This window comes from Simochromis diagramma, unplaced genomic scaffold, assembly GCF_900408965.1.
Source record: "Simochromis diagramma unplaced genomic scaffold, fSimDia1.1 OVJJ01000618.1, whole genome shotgun sequence".
Lineage (NCBI taxonomy): Eukaryota > Metazoa > Chordata > Actinopteri > Cichliformes > Cichlidae > Simochromis > Simochromis diagramma.
In genome coordinates, this window is record NW_024387423.1 from 1,790,253 (window position 1) to 1,809,821 (window position 19,569).

The following is a 19,569-nucleotide window of genomic DNA, read 5'->3' on the forward strand; positions in this document are numbered from 1 at the left end:
AACGTGTTAATGTTTCTGTGAATCAATTCAGACACCGCAGACAGAAAGAAAATGACTGACGGACTGACTGAACTACCGCTCTGTGAGTCAGAGTTGGGCCGGCCCAGAATCCATTCAGCGCGTCTATCTAGTCAGTCGGTCCATCTGTCTGTTAGTCTGTGGTCAACACCACAACAGCTGTCTGGAAAGACAAGGACGTTGAGGCGATAATCCAGAAAATTATATGAGCAGAAGTGGGAACAGACCAAAGTGGCAGTACTGGTGGTAAAAGTGTGTGTGGGATTGCAAAAGCACAAGCGTAAGGGGGCTGCATGGTGTCCTGGTGGATAAATGTGGGATCCCAGGTTTTACTGCAGTTGAGTCTACATAAATTACTTACAACATTTACTACAAAAGCTTGCAGGCTAAAAATTTGTGGGGGAAAAAAACCTATACAGACCTATCCAAGGAAAAATCAACAAAGCTCCTTAGTAAGATGTCAACAACAGAACAGAACATCAGATATCCTTGCTGTAAGGTGCCGGGGGTTCAGGCTTTTCCTTTAATTTGCTCTGTCTCTTTACATGCAGTAGATCCCTTCGTACCTGCATATGTAGTGGTCGATGTTGAAGCTGCCAACTTTACATTTGATCTTTGTATAGACATCTTGGACATCCACAGAGGCACTCAGGTCTTCTAGTTCACTGATGACGCAGATCTCTGGCAGAAAGACAAAAACAAAAGAGAATATAATATAATAATAAAGACATACATTTACCAAGAAGCTCAAATTTGTATCAACTCTTAGTTTGCAATATTCTGTGGCCAGCCTAGCACTTCACAAACAGGCATTACAGCTGAACTTGGACTGCATGAGAGGAAGTTTAATCTGTGCGAGTGAATTTCATTAGCCTATCCAGGTCTTGCCTTTGGCCATAATCCTGCTGTGGTCAGTTCCTGCACAGTGGATGCTCAGTGTGTTTTTGAAGCTAGACCAGTGTTGCTGATCAAGACTGAAGCCACACAGATACACGCACGCACGCACACACAGAAAAATGTGCAAACGCATGCAGCATTTGTATTGGTATGCTGGCTGTGTTTCAGTGCTCTGTTTGTATTTCAGAAGGCAAAGCATCTTCTCAGTTTAACACGATATCCAACTGGCCCCAGAACCCTCAATCTGTCTTAATGAGGAAAGAGAGGGTGAATGTGTATTTACACAATATTGAAAAGCCTGTGGACTCTTCTGTGTGTATTCCTAAGGTTGCATGTGTGTACCTCTGAGCACCTTGTGTGCAAACAAAATTCACCCACTGCAGGCAAAGTGAGTAAGGTTCATAGAAGGACTGATTAACTTTGTACTGAACCGAGCTTGTGAGCTTAACTGTTGAGTCGCTCTCATTGTTTCCACTGAGAAAGTCCCACAATCACAGACTAGCTTGGGAAATTGGACATTGTACATCTGAAACTATGGTTGCTGTTGTACTGTTGCCTTGTGGTAATTCTGAGAAATGTAGATGTTCCTAATAGCTTATTAATATTGAAACACAAGGCTTGTCAGCTTTATTGTGGATACCGCGTGGAAAAAAAGCCTCTCCCAAGTTGTTTGATACTCAAAAAGTCATAGTCTCCAACACAGTGCTGATATTGATATATGAGTTTTCTAAACCCACCCTGTGAGAGTACTGGAAACCCTTAGTCCCTTCATCGTAGAATGGCTCATCTTGAAAGGCAGAAAGTGTACCACTGATTTGTGCCTTCAGCGAAAGCCTCTAAACACTCACGCTTCAATTTCTACCTCTAAACTTCCAACACATAAAAGCATAACATTATACCGGAAAACCAATATGTCTGGAACGGCTATTTTTCCATTTCTCTGGAAAGACAAGAATGTGATTTCCTTTGCAGCTGAAAAACATTACATCATAACAGTTTTTCGCAGTCTTATATGTGGTTTATCTCCAAGAATGCATTTGTGATAACAAGCGTCTAAAAAAAAAAACAAAAAAACTGCATGTGCACAATTGTTGCTTTCAATTAAATACTTAATGTGCTGCACACAGAAAATCCACGGGTAAGATCATTTTGCAACTCAGATGGCACATATTAAGCCAAAATCCAAAGTAATGCCTATTTAGGATGTCTTTAAATCAAACCATCTCTGTGAGGTCCTCAAAAACATTCCATTTCCACTATTAAAGACCTTAAGCTGGGTGATCTGGTTGGCAGATGCTAAATATTACAGCCACCAATTAAAGGTGAATCTAGCCTTTCATCGCCCCAGTAAATTTAAAGGGACAAAGAGGCAGTTCGCTTGGGATTCATCACCCATTTATTTATTTATCTTTCCCCTCCACCCTCCTCCTCTCCAGCTGCCTTTCCCTTCTTAGAGCTTAACATATGACTGAGAAAGCAGGCGGGCACCGGTCCTTTTAAGTGTTAATATAGAAAACCTTTGAATACTGTTTTGCTCTCATACACAGCAACCTTCCCCCTCCTTTACACTTGTTTTATTGTATAATTTCGATAACATTTTAAGGAGCTTGGAAAGAAAAGCATCTGGACTCAGGGTAGCCCAGATGCTTAATCACCCTGCCTAATCACACAAGCCAAGGTGTAAAAACGGGTGTGGGTCACAATCAGCCAAGGTTTCGGGTGACCTAGCCCCACCCTATCATGTGACTTTCTGAGGTCAAATGGCCCACGATGTGAGTGGGCATTAAGGCATCTGAAAAGGGATCGCAAAACTGGATTATAGATGGCAGACTGTTGGTGTTGTAAACCACCGCCTCTGTTCAAAGATGGTCGTCTACAGTGGACATAGATGGCCTCTTTCACTCCCCTTTCAAACCATCTGTCCAAAATGTGAACATTGGCATCCTCAAAAGAGGATGTCCTTTGTCCTTTAGATGTAGATGAACAGCCGAGTCTTGTCGAGGTGAGTCATCTGTTGTGCGTTTATGAAATGGCTGTTTGATCTCTCCAGTGTAGAGGTCTGAGCATTCCTCGCTACACTGTACAGCATACACTACGTTGTTAATTTGGCATTTGGGATGAACTGAAGAAACTTCTCGGCTGAGAGGTGAAACGTCTTCAAGAAACTTAAAGAAGTCCAGACGCTTTTCTTTCTTCTTTCAAAGCTCCTTAGACTACGATGAGCTGGATGATTGAGAACCTTCACAGACATTTTTAATAACAGTTACTAAACATGTTTTTGTGTAGTCGGATGTGGTGCTGTTAATGCTAATGCTCCCCTGCTTCTTTTTCAGCTATTTAACACACACAGACAGACATCTAACACATATCATGTGTTTAGAGCAGAAAGTCATTAACTTAACACCTAAAGTTTGCAACATTCAGCAGAGAATTGATGTTAAGGTCAGTTACCTGTCTTTTTGGCAGTGGGATCAGGAGCAAACAGTTTAACTGTGACCTTGGGCAACATCCACTGCATCCAAAGGCTGACCTTCCCACTGGTTCCACCAATGCTGCTAGTTTTCTGCTCCAGTGTCACCGTGTCTGCAAACGGACCGTCATCTCCTGCAGTCACCGAGTCGCCCTAGAGAGCCAAAGCAGAACTGTTTTGTTGGACAGAATAAAATGGTAACCAGCCAACAAGCTTGAGGACCATAATGTAATTCACACATTAATATTGAATTCTGATGTTTGTCCAATAAATCTAGTACAGATAAGGAGAGAAATTCCTGTCACTTAAAATGTCAATTAGCCAATTACAAAGCACATTTCAGCCAATATACTACATAATTTGCTAAAAGATATAACAACTAAACACAACCAAATAAGAAGAAGAAAAAACTCAAAGAGCATTTGACTTAAAATTCCTGTTTGTTTCCCATCATCATCGAGGACTGTCTGCTTGAGTGCATGTGTTTGTCCATGTGTTTGGTGAATGTGTATGTTTGAAAGTGTTGTCGCTGTGCATGTAGCCATAACAAAGCAACCACCAAATATTGAGCCTTTTAGTGCATAGATGACATCAGTGTCTGGTGAGCAGAACCCCACGCAGAACAGAGAAACGTGTGTATGTCGGGAGGTGGGTGGGGGGGTGCATTGTGCAAAGCTGTCACCGGTGTTAACCCCAAAGTAAGCCACCAGCACCCACATGGCCTCCTTTCACTCAAGTGCGCCAGGACACACACGTCTTGCAGCCTGGGAGAGAATGGGAAGTGAAGACCGGAGGTGGAGGCGGGAATGGTGGGGGGGGGAGAGTGAAGCTGAAAAGCAAGCAGGATGCGGTGGAGCAGGATGCCTTCTGTGAGCTCTCAACTCATTACTGGGGATTTGGCAATTCAACGAAGATGACAGCACTGGGGACATTTTTATTTCTCAGTCTCTTCCTGGTAAATATGTTTTCCAAACGTGTACAGTATCTGTGCGGCTCGCTTGGAAAGTGAAAAGCCTACAAACAAACAATATTGCAATTAGGAGTTTCATTTTTTCCGCAGCTTCTCCCATCGCAGTGTGGTAATGACAGATTGTGTCATGGTTATCAACCGTGGCTCTGTTTGGTGAGGAGGTTATCAACCATCTCAATTAGAAACCCCACAGCTGCTATGCTGATTACAGTGTTGTAAAGAGGATCCAGATGAGGAAACTATGTCCTCTTTCCACAGCTGGGGGGAGGGATGAGGGCGCGAAACTAATTTGCAAATTTAATTTAATCACACAGTTAAGGCTGGTTGACAGCAGAGCATGATAAGAACGGATGACAATAATATAAATAAATTAAGGATTATGTCGATTCAAAAATAGATGCAACGTCACAGTGTATGGGGACCACTAGGAACTGATGAGAAGCATGTGCTTCACACACTAGTTCACACTGTAAGAAAAGGAAAGCAACAAAACACAGGCGTGAACTAATGTAAGAAGATGAGGATTTAATTCCTACCTTTGATAAAATAGCTATACATACACTTATGTAACTAAAAAAAACAATCAAACCCACTGAAAATCGGGAACTTAAATACCATCATTATTGCATAAATGCCACAGTGCTAACTACACTAAATCTCTTTGTGTTTAATTTACTTAAATAATGACTCTAAAAGTATCATTAAGTGTCTTCATCAAACTAATCTGTCAAGCACATATGTGAATGTGTGTCCGTCTTTCTGAGTGTGTAATATCGCTGATTGGCAGTGAGTAATATGAGACTAGCAGTAATGGTGTTCAGTCAGTCTCAATGAGAGATATTCTGGTGTCAACTGCCATTTGGGGACTAATTATTGTTGAGATGAAGTCAAAATATGGCTCTCTCTCTCTATGTGTGTGTGTGTGTGTGTGTGTGTGTGTGTGGGGTTGGGATTGTTTAGTTTACAGTTCTAACCATTTGGTAGGATTAGTCTCTGTAACATCATGTGTGGAAACAGGAGCCAGTTGCTGGCGCTGTGGGAACCAACCACCATGTACTGCAGCGTGGTTGTGTGCGAGCATTGGACACTCGACTGCTTAAAGCTTCCAGGCCAGAACTACTGCTGTCATCTTTAGAAAGCTTTTCCTCGTGTAAACCACAACAGTCACAAGTAACAAGTAATTATGAGCATTTTAATGTCATTCTTTTCTGCCATGTCAAATTCCATGAAAAAAGTACTGTCTATATATTATAAAACATTTAGTACATGTACTGTCATTTTTAAACAAGGGGGAAATAAGTTAGACTTTAACTATACAACACATATTAAAAACATCTTTATTTTTAAGGGTGAAAAAGGGGAATTCAAAAATAAAAATGATTTTTTTTTTTTTTTTTAAACTGACAAACAAAAAAAGCCAGGGTAAAAGTTATTTTTAGTGTCTTATCAAAGTGAGGTCTTGGTGTGGTTTTGGTGAAGGTGGGCTCTGCTACGTCCCTGAACTGCCAGATCAGGGCCCCAAACAATCACACACTTTCTAGAAGTATTTTCCCACACCTCCGCAAGCCAAGTTGTAAAGTATACAGTTTAATTCCTGGGCCTCTGTGCTATAAACGGGCTGAGGATCCGGGTTTATTTTCTCTGCAGAGTTTGTCTTTGCTCATCAGAGAGACCCAAACATTGGAAGACAACAGCAGGCTGGGAAGTGTCAAAGGAAGAAGGAAAAGGATGATTTTGAAAAAAAAAAAGAATTAAAAAGAGAATGGCTCAGGCACAGGTGGAAGGATAATTTGAAGGAGAGGAAAAGGAAACTTTCAGACTGAAAATAGCACAGAAAGAAATAAGAGTGCTGCTTGATACCACTTTAGATAGAGAAGCAGTGAAGAATAAGAAGAGGGAGAGCAGAATGCTTGGGGGTACATGGAGGAAAGACAGAATAGGGTGACAAGTAATTACAGACATGGAGAAAGCAAAAGAAGAGAACCTGGATCGTTGACTGCTAATGGTAGACATGTCTTCTTTCTCTTTGCCTCGTGGTGCTCGAATAATGCTTAAAACACAGTGGCAGTGTTTCCAGAAATCATTAATTGGTTAAACTTTTAAACCTCGTTGTGATCAGTTTCATGCAGGAACTATTTACTTTCTAACAAACAACTCCAGCAATCCTTAGCAGAAGTTACCCCCTTGGAAACTTTAACACTGTCGCTTTAATGCAGTGAGTCATTATTAGAGAATCATCGCCCCTAATAGTGCAGGTAAACTACTGGTGGTCAGGCGAGCCACACAAGTTGGCGACAAAAGTTGTAAAAAAAATCTCAACAGATTAAAATCATCATCAGAGGAAAGAGAGCTAAAAGGTACGATGAACAGAAAAGTGTGGCGAAACAATAAAACGGCTGAAAGGGGAATGCCTGTTTATTAAATACTATGCTGTGAAAATTAATAAATACTAGTAGAACACTTGTTTACAAAATACAGAAGTATGAGTAGATTGCTTTATATTTTTACACAAATGGGGAAGAAAATATCTGGGAGGACAGTAGGGCAGAGGTTTTTGTGGGTGTAATGTGAATGTAGCTAGAGAAAGAAAGGGTGGGGTGTTGGGGGGAGACTGCCGCCACTACTGCTGAGACTTATCAAAACAGCTCCTACATTCTTGCTCAATCACTCGGCCTCCCAGAGGACTAAACACTTCTACCAGTGTTTGTACTTAGGTAAACAGTGACAAGTGGGCTGTCAGGGGCCACCGTGGCCTTGCTATAGAGGCACTATACCAGGTTCTTCCCAGTTCTACTGAACTGCTGCCACTTCTCCAAGTTCCACAAATGACGCAAGAACACCCACATGTCGATAGCAAGGAAACAAATGTAGGCGCAGATGCACACTGACATATGAAACACTTTTTTTCATAAGCATGTACACGCTATTGCCTCTTAGGCCAGTATGGTGGTTGTATTGCGATCCCTGGGGCCCCACAGTGGTGACAGGGAGCTGCTGGTCGAACACTATTATAGCCTAGACTAGTTTCCACTATGCCAACACTGACCCGCACTCACTATCATTTTTATAAATGCTATATTTATGCTTCACAAAAACACACATAGACATATTATCCAGTGTCCTGGTGGCCCCAAGGCCGTGGATCCCCAGCACTGATTGCTGCTGCAAGAGTATTACACAGCAGGAAAAACTCCTGCCACATTAACTAAAGCTGGGATAACTGCCACAACCATCTAGAGACAAAAGGGAAAAAAATTATATTTGAGGCTACTCCCTAAGAAAATATGACTTTAATAGCCTTCGTTATTGCACATGCATATGCACTGCTACATTTCAAACTTATGTCTGGGTTTGATTTTTAATCTGAGTAAAAAAATGTAACTACAGGTAACTATTTTCCCCCAGTTAAGAGGCAAGTTTATCCTCAATCAAGGCTGAGCTTAAACGAATCAAACAGCACTCTCTGCCTAGCCTGGAGTATAAAACCTCACTGAGTAAGAAAAAATCATGTAAGAAACACAAGCAGTGATTTATATTTTTCCATCTCTAAAATTTTTCCAGAAACAAAACATTTTTTTGACACATCACATGTGTTAAGACTGACTCAGCTACTCATAACAATAAAATAACAATATTTGCACTTAAAGTTGTAAATCAGCACCAGAATTATGTATACAACAATGGCTTAAATGGCATTTGTTACTGCATGACTCACAGCAGCTAGCTGAGAAAAGATGGGTGTTGGCAGGCTGTCTTTAGGTCGCATATTAAAAAAGTAACACAACATTAAAGCTGGAACACTGATTCTGACAAAGGCAAAGTTCAGAAGTGACTAAGCCAGTGCTATGTATGGACAGACATTCAACTGAATGAATGAGTGAATGAAATAATGGACCATTTCATGTGTTTTTTCCCCCCGATTATGAAAAGAGGTTTGTCTGGACGAAAAAAAAAAAAAAAAACAGTGTAGATGAGCAGATGATTCCCATAACTCATATAAACTCTGAATTGACATAATAAAAAGTGTAACTGTGAGAAACTCCAACCTCAGTGGGGGAGCCAAAGTCTGCAGAAGGACTGCAGGTGCTGGTGTCAGGCAGGGCGGTGCCAGCGCTGCTGCGTACAGGGGAGGATGGAGCGGCACCGGCAGGCGGATCTGGGATGTTGGACGTCTGACGCAAAATGCCATGCCTCTGGAGACGAGCCCACGTTGAGCTCCAGCTGAGGAAGAGCTCATACAACAACTGAACCTGGAGGGTGAACCAAGCGGAGATAAACAGAGAACGTTAGTTTTGTATTTTGTAATTATGGTTGAAAACAATTATAAAGACATTCTACCAGCGAAACAATTTTTGGTTTCTCTGTTTGGGGGGAAAAAAACACTCATTTTGAATGGGAAGTGAGGACTGTTTATCACTATGTTGCGTCATCCGCTTGTTTAACAGCACTTGTTTGGAAACTGAGAACATATTAAACACGTATCATTCAGTTTTCCCAATTAGCTTCTATACTCTGAAAAGTATTCTGTGCCAACTGAGTGCCTCAAAAGATAACCCTAACACACCACAAGTAGTCAAAACCAAATTCAAATGTATATTTTTTTTTTGCCAAGGTCTGACTCAAACAGCTGCACTGGGGAGTTCTCATGTAGTTCTGACTTCTGAGGCCATTACCATGATTTGGCTTGGCAGCTTTGTTGTTATGTGACACTAAACCTAGTAAAAGCTGAGAGAGAAGGAAAGGGAGAAAGAGGAAATATTAGCCAGAAATGGACTTCTATCATTCTCATTCTTTCACTCTCTGACTTAACATACTTCTGTACTTGTCACTCAGAGAGGCCTGGTTTCTCAAAAATGATGTAAAACCTATGCGTTGGTGTTTCTGTTCGATGGGTCACACTTTGCGAGGCGCAGCATGCTTACACACGTGCTTCACTGTGCAATTTGTTATCCATAACAACAAAACTTCCAAAGAAACACCCTCAGAGGAAAGTTAAATTCTGTCATCAATTTCCTGCTAAAAACTCACCACGATTAGGAAAAACTGAAGGCTCTGCGTCAAGTGTTCTCAGCTATTTATCATGTGTTCGCATTGAAAAGAGCCTTAGCTTTAAACAACAACAAAGCCAAAAAAAAAAAAAAAAAAAAGAGTGGAAAACATGAGACGAAAGCAGGGGAATGTGATGTGATGCTTTCGGTTATTCATGCATTCACTTGGTGCTTTTTAGGAGGAAAGAAGGGAGAAAAGCAACACGCTTTCACAGTGAGCTAATTTCTGGATTTCAAATGCTTCGCTTCTGCAGCCAGCTAAGCCCGCAGCCCCCACCACTGAGGGTCCCTTAAACTTAAAGGTGCACAGGCACATGAGCACACATACGAAATAGACTCTGAGCACATTTTTACTCTCAGAGTCTCGCTCGCACACATGCTCTCCTGTTAGCGCACACATTGCAGGGAGGTCTTCCACAAATAATCATAAATCAAATTAGAAGCACCACAATACATTACAGCTGCACCATTTCAAACATGTCCAGGAAGAGCTGCTACGCCGATTCAGCCGCTGTCCAGGGACAGGGCCAACAGCTGTTTGCCATACCCAACCAAACTGCACTGCCGGCAGGGGAGGTACGGCACCGTGCTCCCTTCTCTGAGAGTTGGGGCCTGGAACTCCAATCAAGCACAACAAGGCCTACTGCACTCAGTAGCAGATGTGGAAGAAAAGACTGAAGACTGCTGAGCAAAGGGGAAAAAAAAGGGAAAATGTGTGCACAGTGAGATCAACACGAAAATGAATGACAGGGTTGTTACGTGACCTCTGTATTAGCATCTGGGATAAAGACTTGTCCTTAATTTTATGATGAAACTTAAGCAGAGCTTGAACTCCTTTCCATCCACCCTTTCATCATTGATCTTCATTCTTCATCTCCTACCTTCCCTCTGTTATTTACCCTGTCCTATGTCAACTTGCTGCTGCTGATATTTCTGCTTAGCAGGGTTAGACAGTTTAGCTCAGCTACTGCTATTAGGGTAGGTTGGGCCATGAAAAACATGCACACACACACACGCTTACATGAGCTTATAATACAGATGCAACATTTCATGAGTTGGGGAACATTTGGAGGCCTGGATTCTCCAAAGGCCTGTCATCTGCAGATCAGGAGGCCTGTTAGGGTGCAGTACTACAAACTGGAGACTGAACAGAGGCTTCCAACAGTCATTCATAAAAACACACAGATGGAGAGGGACAGGACAGCATGCAGATGGCGAGTGTTTGTATCCTTTTATCTAGGAGCAGTTTATAGAGAAACTTCACAAAAATGACATATTGTTGAGTATGTGTGGTAACTCTTGTGTACACGGGAACAGGTGTGTGTATGTGTGCATATCTGTTCATTGAAATGCTGTACAGTTATGTGCCAAAGGTTAAAGCAAACAGTTGCTGTGTGTACGCTCGTTCCAAGGTGGTCCTGATAATGTTAAAGCACAACTAGTAACCCCAACTTTCAGACAGCCAGTCAGTCAGTTTGTTGAAGTAATATGGAGACGTTTAACTCCTCCTGTCCAGACTGAAAGGCATACAAGTGTCATATGGACTGCATTGGTTTCTCATTGCTCACACTTTTGCGGACGTGGTTGAATCTATATACCTGCAAAAATTCATTAGGAAATTTGCATCTTCACGTGTACTGTCACAGTCACAGATAAAAATACAAAATACGACTACGATACTAGTTGCTACCTGTGAAAACGCACCACGGTGTTTGCTTGAAGGCTCGACTGTTTCACCACACTGTCTAAAAATACTTTTGTTAGTGCTATGAAGTAATCCATCATGTAATGGAAATGGAAAATCTGACTTAATGTGACAAACATGCAGCCGAGTAGCCGTGGGGAAATTTAAGGGGCCAAATTTGTTGCTTCTATTTGTTTACTTTAAATGTATTAATATCTCAAAATCAGCGCTGTGATAATTTATTTGTTTTGAAAGGGCAGATGTAATTTTACCCCCAAAATCCAACAATCATTGTACTTATTGTACAGTAACTGTGCAGCATTCTGACAACCCCATATATATTCCCCCAGATGGCAACGCTAATTACAAAGACGATCAAGTAGTGTGAGGTCTCTTTTGTTCTGGCGAGGGTGGGGTTGCTCTGGCAGCGGTTCTTAAAAAGCTGCAGTGAGACTTGAAACTGCATTAGCTTATTACCCCCCTCAAGTCAGAAATTTTGCACAGAAGAGGGAGGTGAGCAGATGGGACAACAGAGCAAAGGAATTACGATTTTTTTTTTTATTATAATGGCATCCAAAAACTAATAATGACTCATCATATAATCACAATAAGCCTCCCCGGCTTTGCCAGACACCAGCAGCATACTTGACGGGGAGAAAAGAAACTTTCCCTCAGTAAAGTTCTTCTCATCTCTGGGAAACTTTTCACCGCAAGCAGATTAAGGCCTTTAATTCATTTCTGGTACCAATTCCCCTCAATATCACCATGGCTCATCACTGTGGTCGAAGACATTTAACAGTGTGACCGCTCTAAAGGTTGACCCAATTAAGTGTTTACAGAGGAACTTAATTCAATACAGCTAATTCAATTGTGAAAAAACAAAACATGTGTAATGGTACATGTAGATGTGATTCTACGAGAGAAATGAAAAACAACACAGGGACCTAACTGGGAGACAAACATGTTCCGTTTCCAGTACGTCCGTATTCATCACAGTCTCACTAAAACATAATAACATGCTGTAAAACAATGATGGTGAGTACTGCAATCCCTTACTCTTCTTGACTGAGACCTCAAAATGTTTTACCAAAACAAACAAGGCAACACTCTCATGTTTACACTTCCATTTTCATGAAAATTATACGAGTTCAGAAGATGAGGCAGTTTGTTTACTGGACTCAATCTATATCAGAAAATCATGCGGAGGCAGGATCTTCTTGCCAGGGTTCGTGCGTTCATATTTCAGGAAAGTTTACAAGGGGATGATTTGTATAAATATACATGTAATTCTAATGACTACTTTGTGACTGCGAAGACTGTCTGACTGACCTGAGGGTTGGAGCACTTGACGTGGACGGGCTGTAGATCAACATGGAGGCACACTACAAAGGAGTGCCTTGCTTCAGCAGAGCTCTGCAGCTTATGGGATGTGACAGCTAGTGTGGAAGTGCAGCCCATCGGCTCCAACAGGCTCAGGCTTTGCTGCTGCCCCAACAATGTGTATATGCTGAACTGACTCAGGCTGATCGTCCATGGGAAGGCATCACCTGGAGTTAGACATAAAGAAAAAGCAAACGATATATGAAAACAAGTACGGATATTGCAAATGGCAAAGAGATGCAAGGATGACAGACATTATGTGACGTGAGGGTAAAGAGATAAACACTCACTATGGTCTCAGGAAAAATATGTGATTCTGTGTTATCCCATTTAACCTAGGTGTTTCTGATTTGTACATATTGTTCTCCATAAGACACGAATAGACCATCTTTCTACAAATCTGCCATATTGTTTATGCCATATGAAAGGCAACAGTTTTATCCAATATACACGTGTCACACCATAGCACAGAATTCAGCATATTTTGGTCTCTAGAGGTAAGAAGGATTGTGCTGTGTTCCCTTTTTGAGAGAATCTGTCACTTAGATTTATTCGCAGAATATAAATTTGCTAATGTCTCTTCAGTGTAACCACATCTATTTTCAATATTTGTATAGTTTAAAACTAGTATGAATCATAAGCTATGAGCTAAGGTCTAGCTTGGACTTCTTACAGGAAGAAGCAGCTACTTTTTGCTGTTCCCTGGTCACGAGGGCTCACCACAGCGGGTAGCTCCGTATGTTTCATTTGGCAGAGTGATTTTTTGCTGTACGCTCTTCCTGACACAACCCTAAAAATGATTTATGGCTCCAGCTGGAATTGAACCAGCAACTTTGCCAAATAAATGTGTAAACCACTTCACCACGAGGTCATCACCTGGTATATCGTGCCACTTAAACTTTGCATGTGGAATGCTGTGGATTGGTAACAGCATAAATATATATAACAAAAATGAGAAGCTTGTATTATTTTATTATTTGCAGTTTACGCCACGGTATAACGAATGGTGTTTCCAAATTCTCAGTCAGAATTTGAATCCGGAACCCCTAAACTTGGATTTCACACTCAGAAAGTCGGAGCACCCACACCCATCCCGAGTTAACAATCCAAGATGGTGGCAGTGAAAGTAAATAGAGGTAGAACTGTAAACTGTATTTGTGACTCAACTAAATAAGCAGAGCACTGACCGGGCTTTATCTTTGAATGCAGCACTGTTTTTAAGGACCCATAATCAAGTATTATATTGTATAGCTAGTGATGTATGAATCGCTCTACCTTGCAAAGAACCAAAACAAATCCTGTTTTTCCTTGCTTTTCTTGGAACAAGCTTACTCAGGAGTGATGTCATTCCCAAGTTCTGAAGTACCTGGAACGTGGGGGCCTTCTTCTCATTTTTCTTCCTTTTTGTTAAAATCCAGCGAGGGCAGCTTTGCCAGATCTTGACAGAGTCTGATTCTAAGATACCTTTAGGAACCCACTTATTTAAATTGTCCACCATATATGGGATCCACAAAATAGACAGTGGTGTGGCTTGAGTAAAAACATTTCTCCAGCACATGAAAAAAAAACTTGGACATTACATAACCTTTTACTATTGTGAAATGGAAAACCTGAGAAAAGGAATACTGAATAGTTATTTCATCTATAATTGATTACGCCACATCCATTAACCAGATACACAAACACAGCGTAAATTGAGGCCTTATATTAAATCTGTGAGTCTGAAACAGCATGCAGCACTGGGAGTGCTTGAACCAATGAACTTGCTGACCCTGGAAGTACCATCTTACAGGGATGAGGAACAGGTTCATTATCACAGGGCCACAAAGAGCACTTTTACCAATACGCCCTTGGCAGGCTGCTTTGATCCCGAGCATTGAATATGAGGGATGAAGACCATTTCAAAGAGTAGGAATGAATTACTAAAAGCATGGGTTGTTAATTTTCACTGCAACATTGACAAGGCAGCTGATGTCACTGTTTTTGCTGTCGTTTTTCTTTCTCCTCTGTTTTTTACAACTGCATGCCCAATGCTGATGTCATTAAAAAGTTTGGAGAAAAGAAGTGTACCCCCCTTTTTTCTCCTCCTGAAGAGAAAACATTGCTCAACCATCTAAGTGTTGCTTGTGTCAACTCCACCAGGTGTGCACACCACATGTGCACGATCTATCTCTCAAAGTCGCGCTACTTAAGTTTGTTTGTCTTTTGTCATGGTAAATGAGTAGCAGTGGGTCAAAGGTTTGCTCAGTGTTGAAAAGACTCTAATGATGATGAATTGACATTATATATGCTATTACTATTGTGAAATCATACATTTTAATTATTAATAAAAATTAAATGAGTTATTTAAGTGATTAAGTCATATTTTCTTTCTCACTAAGTGGGATTAAATTCCCAAGATTTCCAATTTTAGCTTATGCATCTATCACCACCAGTGTTTCTAATTTCAGCTTTGAAATCACTCTTTTTGACATCACTGTGCATCTGGGTGTATGTCCCAGAGTATTTCAATAATTCTAATGAAAGTTTAGATTTCATTAGATGTGGTATGAAAACCTACCTTCTTCCAAGATGGGCTTTGAGACCACAAAGGGGAGCTCCTGTAGTGGTTCCATGTACTTATGCCCAGCACTGAGGATACTAATCTGAGGCAGGCAAACTACCAGAGTCCCAGGCATGTTGGTCTGGTTGTGGTACCAGCTACGCACAGTGCCGGGAATGTCGCCACAGATGATAGTGCTCGGAGAAGGGAGGCTGTCATTGGGGAGGAACACACAGCAGGGCTGCAGCTCCAACTTGAAAAAAGGCAGAAAAAAGAGGGGAACATTAATCATGTTAGCCAATTCAGCCTCACCCATCAGTAAACAAGCACCTGTCTTATGCCATCCAAGTCCACAAAAGTTCAGTTTTTTTGCTAGTATTACAGAACTTGGACTGTGATGGAAAGAATAGAAGAAAAAAAATTGTGCAACATTCCGGGTGTTGCTGGAAAAGCCTGAACATGGTGAACAATACTTTCCTTGGTTTAAAAAAGAAAAAACCTTACATTTGGTCACACACACTAAACCGTCTTACAAAATGCACATTACATACATTACATTACATTTTTCTGAGCATCCATTTAAAACCACTGTGATTTTCTGAAACAGAAAAACAAAAAACTTTGAGGTTTCGTCAGTTAAATACTAAAGTCTTTTTAAAAAGCACTGGAGATCAGTCCCAGCTGCACAATGTCCCAAATAATACATAAATAAATAAATAAACAAATCAAATAAAAATCAAAAGCCTTTAGATGAGTAAGCAGTAGCCGGCAAGAGTGCAAGCAACAACTTTGAGCAACAATATTGCTTTGTGTTTTTCCATTTTACCATAACTTCACTGATTTACTAGCCTAGTTAATGAAAAGCAAAGGGGTGCAGGGTCCAGGGGGCAGACAGCAGGTGTTGCCAGATACTTGTGTGTGGATGTGTGCTCACTTCTGTCAGAGAGACTACTTCTACTTATTTTTAGTCTCACTTATTAGAGAGGTGGATACTCTATGAGCCCTCTGGTTTCATGAGCAAGTTATACTGTAAGATATGTTTGGCATATCTTAACACGTTACGCACACATTAAGACACACACCATCAAAATTTGCATATGCACTTGTATGATCTTTGGCTATAACTGCACGGGCCTGGAAACCATCTCCAAGTTTTCATGGGAAGTGAAAGAGAAGGCGAGACAGAGAAAAAGACTTTGAAAGCAGGATCAAGAGGAGGAGAGTGAGACACTGAGAAAGAGAGAGAAGTACAGATATGGTTACACTTTCATCATACTCTGCTTCCTCTTTTGATTATTCTTTAAAGGGTGGTTTGAAATGGGAACGCTTTTGCACAGTGACACATAAGCTTTGGCCTTTTTAAGAGCTGGCATGCAGAGAAAAAAAAATCACAGACACTGCCTGGGCTGTTGCAGATCTAAGCAGGGTTAAGCTGTAAAGCAGGCTGACATACGGAAAGTGCCGGCTTTAATACCATGACTCGGGCCTGCACTTTGACGACGGTGCCTGAGGCTAATGCTATCCTGCTGGACATCTTGAATATATATATATAAACAGATATGTGCCAAAGTCCTCAACCATCAAATATCGTCAGAACAACGGTACTGGCTGATGGGTGTGTTGGTTTAAGGAACACGAGGAAACAGAAAAAATACGAGCAATGGCTTCAGTTACCTATACTGTAATGTCAACAAAAAAGCATTACAGCAAAGTTTATTATAATAACTAGAATCCAGAGAATGAGTTTGTTTTAATCACCATGTGATAGAAAAAATGAAATCACTGAGTTCACATCATGTGACAGTTTGATTAAGCACCTGGATGATCTCAGGGCTAATTTAATGTAAAACGAAGCTCAATTATAATTCAAAGGGATTTTGTATATCATATTTCTGAGTAAGTACACAATAGTACAATATCATAGTAATTATCGATATAAACATTTTACTTATTATTTACTTTTTTAAAACTGCCATCTAGACACAGACTGTAAATAACTATTACAGAACCATGCTGTGCCTGATGAGTGACCGAATCTGTCACCATATATCACCTTCTAGGAATTAAAGTTTTACACATAATCAGAGAAAAATATTATGAACATAAATCATTATAGGTTCAGTGAAATTAAAAACCAATGGAAATCTGTTTGTGTTTTTGAGAGGAAACATCTGTATCAACCTCTTTAGTATAGAATTGTGGGAATTTTATGTAATAAAAATGATTAAGCAGGTGATTTTTGTTCGTTTAAAAAGGGTAGTTGTGACTATTACAGGGTAGAAAACACAGGCACCTACAGTGAATGTGAACAAATAACACAGCACCTTATAATGGTGTTTGCTCATGATTTTAAAGTGCTTATGATGGAACACAACGATGATGTCAGGTGTACGACAGTCATAGTCTTGCCACATTACACAGAAATATACTAACAATAAACAGATAATATCTCACAGATGATGACAGAGGGCAGTCAGACAATTGACTTTCTAGATGTTTATACATAAAGGCACACAATGTTTCAAGGGGCAGAGTATGTAATGGAAAAGAAAATGGCACAACAATCCTAAATCTGGGCGATACAAAACGAATCTTTGGTTGGCTCTTTTCTCCTTTCATTCCCTTTTGATGACAGTTATTAAAAGCCACAAACACAGAGAAACAAACATGTTGTATTTACCAATGGCAACAGTACACAACAGTACAAGTCCATAGGGGGACAGTGATTAAAGCAAAAGAGCTTTTTTTCATGAGTGGAGGAGGTTTGGATTTAAAGAGCATTTGATGCTCTGGTGACCAGTGAGGACTTGTTGAGGAATCCCAGTTGCCCGAAAGTGGATGACAGCACAAAAGAGCAAATATTACTATGCCAAAAGAAAACAGTTGTACTGGTTGGTAGATGTCTTGTGAGTTCAAGTACAATCTTTTAATAATCCACACTTATTCTGGGTCACAGCGCTGTCAGGTGTTCAATCTGCATCCAAGACAAATTGGGCAAACATCTCCAGTAAGATCAAAATATAACAAGAACTGCTAAAGCTGCTCTAAATCTGTTCTTTTTAATAATATAAAATACTCGGGACTGTTTTAGCACATGAAACTTTGATGCCAAACAATTTTTGCTGAAATGGCCTTAAAATGTCAGCGAACATATTGGAAAAGAATCGTAAATGCCCGTCCTTGTCACCATCCTGTTACGACAGTGTCACGTTATTAGGAACGTGAACTCAGAACTGAACGGCAATCCTCCACCCAGTTCTCTGTGCTACTGTTAATAGCAGGTCACCCTGGTCACCTCGCAGACCTTTCCAAAGCCCCCCATCTGTGGTCTAATGCTTGAGCTGTGACTCATACACACACACACACAGGGAGACAGACATACAGTATCCAAACAAAGACGACAGGGGCAACAAAGGGCAAGAAAGGGGAGCACTGGAACTGCTGAGCAGTGCTGACAGATCCAAGAGAGAAATAGTCTGAGGTCAGAATGTCCCATATGCATCATTGCTTTTATGACTGCCAAAACCACTGACAGCATCTCTTCCCTCTGACCAACTCTACAGCCCTCTATCCCTCCATCACCCCAACCTCCCATGCCTCTGTCCTTTTGTCCCTCTCACTGCTGAGCATGCATTGATTCAAGGTGGAAAATCTGCGTTGAGATGTGAGAGGAGAATCGTGGTGTTCATGGTTATGGTTGACATGGCAACAGACACACAAAAAATGTTGCCCGTAATCACAGGTCAAAGTGGAAAGTGAGAGCATGTATGTGTTTTATGTCTCAACCTCAGGTGTAAAAGTGCAGTTGAGGTTGTGCAGGGTCGTGTTTGGTATTCCACACAATTGTGTTTAACAGCTCTGTAACAGGCCAATAAACACAGCACTGGAAGCAGTTAGTGTGTGCGACAATGTCCCCCTCCCACGAGCTGAGGGCCAGGCCAAGTTCATGTATGTTTGTGTGTGTGAGAGAGAGACTTGCACAATGTCCTGTGACAGGAGGAAACTGACAGGAATACCAGGCTGACCTAAAACTCATTATGTTCCGTCACATGCTTGGGTGGCAGCGGGCCACATTTTCACTACTCACCAGCCAGTCACAAGGCTCAGCAAACTAAATTATATTTTTATCCTAAATAGGATAGTGGAAATTTATTTTCTGTTAGTGTAGACCCGTGGAAAGGCGGTGTTTCCAAATGCAGCTAAAGGAAAATTCTGAAATGAATTTAAAAATAGAAATGGGCACAAATAATATGTGAAAGCCAGAGGCATAATTGCAGTGTGGAATATCTGTTACACAACTTTACCCTACTGGGTTTAAGGGTAATGTGGAATAAAACTGCAGCAAAAACAAGACAGATAGCCCCTGGAAATGACTCGGGCACAACAAATAATAAAGTGTATGACCTATGCTTCAACAGCCATGTAGTTTATACATTTATTTCTCATTATTACGTGGATAAATAGGGCTGATGGTGTTTGAAAGGGATTAAAATTCAGATTCATATTCAAGTTGGGCCAAAGTTCAGATTGGCAGATGGTTTCATACAATATCTGTATTAT

At 40.9% G+C, this 19,569-nt stretch overlaps 1 protein-coding gene across 5 annotated transcripts in view; it reads right to left on the reverse strand.

Annotated features, from left to right (window-relative positions):
- LOC120722020 (vacuolar protein sorting-associated protein 13B-like) overlaps positions 1 to 19,569 on the reverse strand; it is a 296,860-nt gene that overhangs the window by 132,023 nt on the left and 145,268 nt on the right. For all 5 annotated transcript variants that reach the window (XR_005693317.1, XM_040012723.1, XM_040012725.1 and 2 more), the window contains 5 exons: positions 15,028 to 15,262; positions 12,417 to 12,634; positions 8,402 to 8,605; positions 3,367 to 3,538; positions 585 to 699 (listed from right to left, as the gene is read on the reverse strand). Coding sequence is in view for 4 of the 5 variants with exons in the window: in XM_040012723.1 (XP_039868657.1) it covers positions 585 to 699; positions 3,367 to 3,538; positions 8,402 to 8,605; positions 12,417 to 12,634; positions 15,028 to 15,262 (944 nt within the window). In the remaining variant the exon portion in view is untranslated. The remainder of the gene's footprint in view (positions 1 to 584; positions 700 to 3,366; positions 3,539 to 8,401; positions 8,606 to 12,416; positions 12,635 to 15,027; positions 15,263 to 19,569) is intronic.